The sequence below is a fragment of the Cyprinodon tularosa genome, unplaced genomic scaffold (assembly GCF_016077235.1).
Source record: "Cyprinodon tularosa strain WSP-4 unplaced genomic scaffold, ASM1607723v1 ctg53, whole genome shotgun sequence".
NCBI lineage: Eukaryota > Metazoa > Chordata > Actinopteri > Cyprinodontiformes > Cyprinodontidae > Cyprinodon > Cyprinodon tularosa.
In genome coordinates, this window is record NW_024039263.1 from 779,851 (window position 1) to 790,885 (window position 11,035).

An 11,035-nucleotide genomic window follows, 5' to 3' on the forward strand; every position below is an offset into this window, starting at 1 on the left:
ACTATACAGACGTTTAGCCTTTTTGTCATTTTATTTTCCTCCCAGAACTCCTGTAGCAGCATAGCTTTAGCTTCCCTTGGTTCAAATTATATGAATAATCTTCCAGAAAGCATATTTTACTGTACAGTTATTTAACAACGAACTGCAATAATAATAAAAGGATTAGTTGATTTGCAGAATAATTGATAATTGCAGTCATAGTATGGTTTGTTTATTTATTTAGAAATGTTTTGATTGTTTGTAATTGTAGGAAGAAATTAGCTCTAAGCATGTTGTTACAAAACTACAAACCCCAGGAGGCAGCAGAACAATAAGGAATTCTGCTCATGACTACATGTTTGTTTAAATTCTTGTTATAATACTCTCTGTATATTTATATAAAACTTTCTGAAGTTATTGTGTATTCGTAATTTAAGTCCTTAGCTAGATAAGCTATGTACTATAACAATTTTATTAATTGTTTACTTAGTTCTTAGCTAAGAAATTTCATAAAAGTATGAAATAAAATTGCTTTTAATTGATCTTTTAGGACCTTAACTCCAATCATAAATGCCTTGAAAGTCTAAAATCAAATGTACACAACCTACAGGAAATCCTGCTGTGAAAAAATTAAAAGATAGTTTTGAAAACATGAAAGTTTTTTATTTATTTTTTTACAAAAATACGTTTTTCCGTAAAAATTCAAAAAATATCCACTGGACTTGGTTTTCCAGTGGATATTTTTTGAATTTTTACGGAATGACTATGACCTGGATGACTGAGAACCTTCATCAGTACAAAAATGTGTTATATTTCAGTTAAAAGTATCAAGATTTTCTTATAATTTCAGTAAAGTCAGTCCAGTAAAAGAGGACAGAGTTATATGTGAAATGTCTTGTTATTTCAGAAGCATTTATGGACCCTCAGATTGTCAGGATCTATACAGTAAATCAGTTATAAAAGCTGAACGCATTGCAGCAACAAAAGCTCTGCAGGGAACGGCCTTTAAACTTTATGTTCCCCCTGCAGTCTAAATGTTCTGGATCTGTGTATACGGGAGGTGAATTACCTGCACTTTGTTTCCCTCCATGCCTCACACTGAGCAGGATCGCTGCGTTTGGGCTCCAATGTAGAAAGCTATTTTCTGGTGTAACTTAAATAGTTTCTTACAGTTTGAAGATGTTATATAACAGATTAAAAATCCTGATAATTGGAGAAGCAAACATCTTAAAATAACATTAAAACCAATCCTTAAGACATGGATTTGAAATAAATAAAAAAAACCCTGAGGTTTGAAAATTTATTTAGAAAAAAAACATGTTATTTTTCATTTTTTCTTCTTTGCTTCTGTTTCTCCCCCCCTGCATCTCTGCGACCCTTCCCTCCCACTGCCTGGCCCCGCCCTGCCATAGCTCCATTGCTCTGCGGCCTCTCTCTCGTAACTCCTGCCGGCTACAGCTTTATGCCTCCTTCCTCTGCTCCCTTCTGGTCAGGTACAGGTACAGCTTCACTTCGTCTCCCGTTCCTCTTAATGCTGAAGGCTACTTAGCATGCTGCCTGCAGCTCGGCGCCTTCACATCATTGCACGAATCTTGCACCGTGTCGACTCTTACATAGTTATGTGTGCACACTGGCCATCCTACATGGAGAACATGTTCTGTTGTTTGGACGTCTGCATGCATAGGATGTGGGGTTTGGAAATCCATGTGTTTTTGTTTTTTTTGCACGTTATATTGCTGTTGGGAAAAGGAAATGGCATGTGAGGCTTTTTTTTTATATAGCTGTGTCTGATGTGTGTATGTGTGTGCCTCTGGGTCTGTCCGTCAAGGAAAGGGTGGAAGTGTACACAGAGCTCCTCTATATTAGATATTTTATCCCCACGGCCAGGTTCTAGAGGTCTGACATTCCATTTCAACCTGTCAGCCCAGGCCGAGCAGGCGGTCTGGACAGGAGGAAAGGCGGCAGGGCGGGCTGGAGCCCTGGTAACTAGCTCCACCTGCTCCACATCTGTCTCTCCAGCTACTTTCTCCTCAACAGGAGACATTTAATCTCTTACCCACACGTACAGGTGTCAGGGCACTCATGCTGGTCTACCTCTATTAAAAAGAAGATATTAAGTGTTCTGTAGAAAGTTTAATAATTTCTAACATCAGTTACTGCTCTGCATATTTTTTTAACTGTAAATGATCAAGAATAACGATCTACTGATCTCCTATAAACTTGGTTCCATCATGTAGCACCTTTCTCTTTTTTAAAAGGTGTGCAAAAAACTTTCATCCTTTATGATCGTAATTTGATGTCGCTTTAAAAATTTTAATTAAATTAATTAATTTTAAGCCTTGTAAAACAACACATGGAGGATATATATTTATGGTTAATCATCGGGTACAAAGCATTTTTTTTAGAATGCTCTGGTACTGCAAAAAGCTCATGTTAAAGGAACAAGCCCACAGCATCACAGATCCTCCACCCCACTTTACAGTGGGCCAAAATATTTTTTTTATATATTCTTATTTTGTTTTAATCCAAAGCGAACCAATTAAATTTAGAAAACCTAATGGTTACGTTTAATGCTGTGTGTAAATATGCAGTTTTGTAATTTATTTATTTATTTATTTATTTTTTCGATTAGTTTTAGAATTAAAGGTGAGCAGCTCATCCCTTGCAGCCATGGACATTATAAACTTTTGTTTTTCCCATTTGAAATAGTGTCTAAGAGCAGTAGTCCTCTCTGTCGTATTATATCTATTGCAAAACTATTATTCCTTTTTACTCCAAATATATTCAGATGGATTTTTCTAAATATTTGGATCAAGATTTGAGAAATATGACAACAGGGGTAGCAGGACCTGTTTCTGAAATCCCTTCATTTATTTACTTGAATTTTAAACTTTATATGGTAGGTTTGTCCTTGTCTCTGTCTGCATCAATAAGGCTGTCTGTATGTTTGTTCAGACCTGATGTGTAACTGTCCATGTTTTCTTCTAAATTGCATCTACAACTCATTGAAAAAAAAAAGGTTCTGATTTCAGCATTTTATTCCCCTTTAAAATCAATAAAGTATTTCTGAATTAAATAATCCATTTTTTTCCCCCTCTAGTGCTGACACCTAAAGTTATTGGTTTGGCCATAGCGCGCTACGACTTCAGCTCTCGAGACACCCGGGAGCTGTCGCTGCAGGAGGGAGACGTGGTGAAGATCTACACAAAGTCTGGAGCCAACGGCTGGTGGCGAGGCGAGGTCAACGGCCGGGTGAGTGACCTTCCAGTAACGCTGAGTGGAAATCAGAGGAGAATGGAGTTAGTCGGCGGCAGCAGGTCAACTCCTTTTTCCTGCATTGATTTGAGAAAAGATGTGAATATTTAACTCTGCAAGGATCCAGGAAAACACTTCCTTTCAGTCTGCATGGCTCACTCCTCAGTGCAAAGTTACTTATGCTTAAATCCATAAATGCCAACAGGGCTCTCCAGCATAATAACACAGACATTACTGAGAGACCTCAGGTTCAGAATATAGAAAACCCTACAATATGTGCTGACTTCCACTGATGTGCTGCATTTCAGCCTGGCCAGTCTTGAAATAGGCATTTTTGTTTATGTTTTATTCCTCTGCTCAGCCAAACGTAAGCGTTTATGGTGCTCCAGTGGAAAGCCCATGGCGAAGGGAATCTAAAGAGCTGTTTATCCTGTTAAAAAGCCTGGAAAAACAGCAGGTTTAACCTGCTGGAATAAACAGCTGGATCTCTCAACGAAGGAGCTTTTCTGTGGGATTAAACTAAACCAGCAATCAATAAAATTACAATCCGGTTTAATCAGAGTTACACTGGATATTTTCTGTCTATGCTGGTAATCAGTTGCTCTTTTTATGCTATGAAATTAACTATAGGATACAGAAATATTTTAGTCGATCATATTTGATTATTTTGAACAGTTGATGAAAATATTTCACATTTTAAACACATGTAGCGGATGTTGTTCAAATTAACCTAATCTTGCTGAAAGTAAAGTATTTATACAACGTGATGTTTTTTTTTAAATGTCTTCTCATAACAGCCCTTATTTTATTGAGCTTTAACAAAAAGAAGACCATAGTTTGAATCGGAAGGTAAATTAAACATAATAAAAGGCGAAGTCTTTCATCTGATAAAACAAATATCCCACGTCTGCAAAGCTACCAAGCAGTGTTGTAGTACTCGTGGTCTCGGTCTCTTCTCGGACTTGACCGTATTTGGTCTCGGTCTTGTCTCGGTCTCGGGCGCTGAGGACTCGATATTTTATTTCAAGACCGGTCAAGACTACAACTGTGGAATTAACACTAATCATCAGACTATTATCAGTTTCTTTAAGATCCTTCTTTTTATTGGATGCTTGGATTCAAATCCAAGCAATAACCTGTCTCATTGGTAAATGCAGTGAGGAGATCAACCTATTTTTTCAACAAATTATCTGTCTCATAACATATTTCACAACTTGGTGACAGATATAGATTTATTTAAGAAAAGTTATATAATATAGCTTTAATCTGTATATGAAAGAGAAACGAGAGAAATGATTGGATTTTTTTTTCAGTTTTACACATTTTACAGAATTTTGCACATTGTTTTGAAATAGCAGATTTTAAAACAACATAAATGTATGTACTGTTCATGAACGGCAGAGAAAATACAATTTTGATCGACTTTGATTAATTGTTTAAAATTCTGTGATTACTACACAGAAGTACTAAATAAAGATGTTAATGTTTAGTCCAGTTCTGTGTGTTAAATATCTAGGTGTTTTTATGTGAATGTGGGTCTTTTAGATAAGTTTTAGTGATTTTGATTATGATTCACATTTTATTGTCACATACTGGCGCTGGTCTTGGTCTTGACTCGGTCTCGGACCCTAAAAGGCTTGGTCTTGTCTCAGTCTAGATACACTCTAGTCTTGGTCTTGTCTTGGTCTCGGGTTAGGTGGTCTTGACCACAACACTGCTACCAAGACATCAGCATACAGCACATTATAATTATGGCCTTTGAAGAATTGAGTGCAGTTTTCTGGCAATTCAATGAACTTTAAAAGGTTAACTGATTTTTTTCTTTATAAATAACGCCTTATAAATTCACCCTACATCTTGAGTGTTCAAAGCTAATTTTATTTATTTTAAATAAATAAATAATATTACTCAGGTTTATAGCATTGACAGAGACTGGATTCAGAGTTTTGCTGAGGTCGATAAGATCAGTTTTGCATCGATTAAGGCCAATCAAGAGGCCTCAACCTCCTACAAGGCTTCAGGAAAGCTGCTAACATGTGGAGGGAGATGAGAAAAGAAGAAAATAAAACTTTTTGACGTTTCAGAAAAAAACGTTTTATGCTGCAGGAAGCTAACAGTTCCCATCCTCCTGAACAAACCATCATTATGGCTGCAGGATGTAGTGGCAGCAACCAGGACCATTTATCATTTTCAATTAGCTCCTTAATAAAGCTTTACATGGGCTTTATATTTCACAAAAATCCTCCAAAATTTCCGAAAGGTTTCGGTTGTAGCATGTTTGTGTCTTTTAGCTCATGCATCACTTATGAAAGTCTCTCCTTTTTAAAAAAAGGTTTCTTTCAAGAAACTAAAAGATAGAAGACAAGCAACTTCCACCTGGAATCAAAGAATAATATTCTATATCTTAGTCAATGGAAGCATTGCTAATATCACTAGAGTGGATGGACATCTGAGATATTAGCCTTTTAGCAGCTTCTGTTCATTATTTACATGACAGACAGAAAACATCATTGTGTGCCTGATAGATATAAGCCTGCTGGCATGCTGCCCTGCTAACTGCGGTTAGTTAAAGTTGGATGAAAGGTTTAGCATTCTAAATCTCATCTTGCTCAGATCTCATCACTTATTCTCGTTTCTTCCCTAGGTCGGCTGGTTTCCTTCGACATACGTGGAGGAGGTTGAGGAATGAGCGGCTATGTGAAGACGAGTAAGATTAAAGCAGAGGCAGCGTACTGAGCGGCTCAGTCGCTCGACTCTCCTCCATGAAGCCCTGTTGCCTAAAACCACCCCAGCGGCCTTCCGCTGAGGAAAAAAGGGGCTGCTGCTGCAGGCTGCTAACAAGCCGCGTCATTTCTGCTGGACTCGGTGTGGCTAAGCAGCTACAACGACAAGCAGCCTGACTGTCAGCAGGAAACCAGCTCGGCAGACACTCCATCTCCTCCTCTCTTCACCCATCCATAATTCATCTCTCACTTCCTCTCCTCCCCCAGTCTGCCACTGCTCACCCCCTCACGCCTTCTCCCAAACCTGCCAAGTCAGGCGACAACGGAACTGTCACAAGTCAAGACTCGGATGCCACTGCTTCACTCATGCGCTCATCTATCCATCCTTTCATCCATCAGCTGCTTCCTCTGTGAAGTTTTTCCTTTTTTTGTCACTTTGAAGGGATTGCAGCTGATTATGACCTTGCCTGTGTGCACGCTCCACAAAACGCAGGTTGTTATCGATGGCCCAGGTTCATTCACACAACTCCCTCCTACTGATTGTGATCGCAGCGTGTTCTCGCTCTTCCTGGAGACGAGCAGAAAGGCGACGGTGTCGGATAGCGTCGCCACACAGCTGCCAGCGGTTGATCGTTATTCTTCCCATTTTCCTCCTGCTTCTTCTTGTGCTTTATCCCTCCACCCAGCGGCCTCTCGTGTTTTCAGTCGCCCCGATCGTAATGGATCCTCTGCTCTTATCGGTGGCTGCTCTGTTAACATGAGCTCTTCCGCCTAGGGTATTTTTTATTGCAGGCATTAGCGGCCTATTGGTGGAGACAGCCAAGCCACCTGGAAGGTCCTCAGTTAGGAAACATTAAGTCTCAAAGCTTGGAATGATGGCAGAATGCGGTGGTTACTGTATCTTTAAAACTTCACCTTTAATTTGAATTAATTTATCCCCCTCAATCATTTATCCTTTAAAGCAATTATTAAAATAGCCTCATAGCTCTCCATGGATAAGGAAATGCATTTCCACAGCATGATACTCCCACCACCATGCTTTAACATGAGTATAGTGTGTTTGGGTGGTTATTGGGGGTTTGCTTCACTCGTAGCTTTTGGCATTTAGGTCAAAAAGTTCAATGAAGGTTTTTTTCATCAGAAAATGTTCATCCTCGTATTTGCTGAAGACTATTCTGAACTGATTTTATTATTGCTGCCATTTCATTCTTTTTATTCCACTATCGTTTATGTGACACATTTGGATCTTCTCTTACCAGCATGCCACCCTAGAGGCTGTACGTGAAGATGTATGAAAGCTTGTTTGAAGATGACGCTAAGTTTCAGAGCTCAGATTGAAATTTTACCGTGATCAAGGCAGCTGTCATGTTTGAAAATCAGCCCCAAGGCAATCCTTTTTTTTCAAAGTTCCCCCCACCCTATCCCCTGTCACGTCTTCATTGTGTCGATGCCAACTTTTATTGTGCCACAGTTTCAGTTAATGGTTTCCTGTACTGATGTTTGATGGACTTAATGGCTCCATTATGTGAGAAAGTCATGAATAACACCCTGCCATAGCTGACACTCGTTGCTTTTATCTTTATTTTGTTCTCTTTAAGAATGCTTTACATTAATTAATTTATTTCATTTTTACTTGATGCAAGACACCAACAGTGTCACTAACTGACCACTAGGTGGAAGCATCCTAAATGCAACTTTTCACCTTCAACCTGCTCAAGTCTGGAGATGACATCATATGATTGGGAGGCGAAGCTATCAGGCAGAGAGACAGACACTTCCGAGACTAAAAGGAAGGGTTTCATTGCTCACTTTCAAAATCTTTCAGTAAATTGCAGCAAACGTTTGGCTCCAAATTTTATTTTGAAATATCTGCTGTTCAGGACGTTTTATGCAGATTATAAATCCTGGAAAAACCTTTATAGCTTTTGGAGACCTTCATTGGCACAAATGTGATAGATCATTCCTCTGTCTCTGCTTCTCCCTTCCTTGGGATAAAAAGAAATAAAAGTGAACTCCTCTAACTCCAGTAATCCACTCCAGCTCCTCCTCCTCGTCCTCCGTCTAGTTGAACTCTGACAGCAGGGCCATTTGGAGCTGCGGGCCTTTCTCTGCTTCCCAGAGCTCTTCCAGACCTTTGCTTTTCTGTTTTTTTTTTTTTTTTTTGGAGCACAGGAGGGATTGGTGGAAGGCTCAAGGGTATCTGTGATCTAATCATTACACCATCTCCTCACCTCAGCGACCCCACTGCATTTATCTCTCCGTCTGCCGCTGCTTCGGTCTCACTGTCACCTCTCTATCTCTGCTTTACCCTCCCTTCTTTTCCTTTTTACCTCTTGTCCAGTCTTTGTCTTCTCAGCTGTTTGGCAGCTGTATGTTGGTGAAAGGATGGGAAAAAAGGCAAATCTCTAAACAAAACCTGTTTAATTTCACCTCATTTTCATTTTATCCCATTTTTCTAACCGTGCAGGGATGGCTTCTGCATTTAGAAGTGCAGGGCCAACTTCAGAGTAATATATACACTTCTGCAATTTCTTTTGCCATTAGGCCTTGATGGAAGATTACATTCAAATATCTGTGTTGTGTTTTGTTATGCCAGTGAAGCCAAAGATGTACGCTGTTTGTACTGTCTCATAACCATGGTACCCAACCACTGAGGCCTGACTAATATGGTGCAATCGTAACTGTGTAGCGAAACCCTGTAATGATGCTGTATCATAGTGTAAATGTTGTACATAGAGCTGAATAAAGATATACACTGCTTCTTTTAATGACTTGATGCATCATTTACCCTAAATAACATGGAACAGTCTGATCCGGTGGCATATTGGAAGGTTTTTGTGCAGCTGAAACATGGACTGGTTTGGTATAAAAAATGGGGCATAAATTACAATTTATGGGAAATATTGGTTCTAAAGTTTTGTTTCAGTTTAGACTTTTTGTCTTCTGCAGCCCATTCTTTACCTTGTTAGCAAGATGAATTGTTCAAAAACTCATGAAAAACATCTTGCCCGAAGTCAACAGATGCATTAGCCCTGATGCAGGATATTTTTTCCTTTTTAAACTTTGTTAAGAAAACTTTGCTCAAACAAAAATGCATGTAGCCACTATTCAGAGGTCTGTCCATTTTCTGACAAGCTTATCCCTGCTTGGGTCACGAAGGGCCTATCTCCAGCTGTAAATGGGCAGTCTATCACAGTACAACACAGGGACAAACAACTATTCACACTCACACCTAAGGAGAATTTAGAGAAGCCAATAAACTTAACAGTCATGTTTTTGGACTGTGGGAGGAAGCCAGAGTGCCCACAGACAACCCACGGATAACCAGGGAGAACATACAAACTCTATACCAAAAGATCCCAGGCTGGGAATCTAAACCGGAACCTTTTTGCTGCAATCAGCGCTACCTACTGCTCCACTGTGCCGCCTCCATACAGAACCAGGGGTTGACGTTAAGAATTTTTACCACTTGCCCAAAGGGCAAGTGACTTTCACATTTCATTTGACCAGAAACAATTTTTGCTTGCCCAGTATAATGTTTGATAAATATAGTTCCTAATATTCATTTTTGTATATATATCAATGAAACATGTTTGTTTTTTTAAATGTTTTTTGTAATTCAGTATTTTTTAAGTTTACAGGTTCCTGGTGTGTATATGCATGCGTCAGATAATGAACTCAAGCCTACATTACCGTGTTAACATGCTTTTCAATCCTTCCTGCACATTCTTTTCAAACTAAACTTTGCTTTGAACTGTTGTATGCTTGGAAAAGTATAAATTGTAATGTTAAAAATCTAAAAAAAACTTGACAGGTTAAAAAAGATAAATTACAAGACAGAAGTCAATGTCACAAATGAATAACTTTTATTTTAGAGTCACGGTACGTATGTTTATAAAAGATAATAGTATTAATATAATGTGACTTTTCTAGAGAATCATTATACATAGTTATTTTATACAGGGTTTCCACAGTCTTACATAATTTCAGAATTCCCTGACTTTTAACTGACTCAGGATTAGTTTTCCCTGACAAAATAAATGCAGCAACAAGACAATAATAATAACATAACAGGTTATCAACTTAACATGTTTAGCTATATAACATTTAAATGCACCTCTCCAATGTCTAAGAGAAAACAATTTATAAACATTTTTTAATGTATGACCTGAATCACTGTACAGAAGACTGCCACATGATAGCACTTTATAGCTTGTTTGTCGTTTTGGTAACTACATCAAAATTACCGCTAGGTGGACAAAAATCACACCATCTGGTGGAAAATCACCCGGCTTTTTCAAATCAAGCTCCTTTTTCAAATCACGTGAGAATGTGTACAAAACAGCAAAAATGGCGCCGGCAACGCTTTTGGGTCATTTTCATCGAATGTCGGTGATTTTAAAGTAATTTTGGGCGATGGTGAACATCGAGCCTTGAGAACTGTTTTGGACTACTGAAATGCATTGATTGTATGACATCAACGCATCAACCAGAGCTGGTAGGATGAAGAAAAAGAAACATGACTGCGCCAGTTTTAGCTGTAATACCCTCTTTCTCTTTTTGAAAAAGGAGCAAAAGGACAAGATTTTTACCTTTGTGGGTAAAAAAGATGTTTATGCGTTCCTACCGACTGGATTCGATAAGAGTTTGATTTATTAACTAGTTGCAAAACAAACCAAGATTGTGATGCGGCACAGCTGATCCCGCTGGTGTAATTGGCTAAAAACTTGATTCACCCAATCAGCGTGTAGAATTGTACTAAGTTTCCGTCCTTTTTGCAAACACTTTCCACAGAAGCCTTTCCAGATGGATACTGTGTAGAATTCAAATTGAACTATACATATGAATCTGGTTTACGCCAGGTTAGTCCATTCTTCATGTTTAATCTGTCTGAATTTAGGCTGAATTTGCACAGAAACTACTAAAACTGTACATTAATATGTACTGTATTTGTACTCCTCCCATCACACACATTGGAACTTAAAGGTATTGTGGAGCATTTTCGCGAATTTTTTTAAAAGAATCGCCCTCTCCACTTAAAAATAAAAAAACATGAACAACCCTGTACCTAGTCCTGA

At 38.6% G+C, this 11,035-nt stretch overlaps 1 protein-coding gene across 5 annotated transcripts in view; it reads left to right on the forward strand.

Annotated features, from left to right (window-relative positions):
- Positions 1-8,725, forward strand: part of LOC119795991 (guanine nucleotide exchange factor VAV3) — a 142,087-nt gene extending 133,362 nt beyond the window's left edge. For 2 of the 5 annotated variants that reach the window (XM_038304272.1, XM_038304274.1), the window contains 3 exons: positions 1,392-1,478; positions 3,080-3,231; positions 5,879-8,725. In XM_038304272.1, coding sequence (XP_038160200.1) covers positions 1,392-1,478; positions 3,080-3,231; positions 5,879-5,923 — 284 coding nt within the window. In that variant the 3' untranslated portion in view covers positions 5,924-8,725. The remainder of the gene's footprint in view (positions 1-1,391; positions 1,479-3,079; positions 3,232-5,878) is intronic. The other 3 variants (XM_038304273.1, XM_038304277.1, XM_038304276.1) reach the window with 2 other exon arrangements.
- The last annotated feature ends 2,310 nt before the right edge of the window (positions 8,726-11,035 follow it).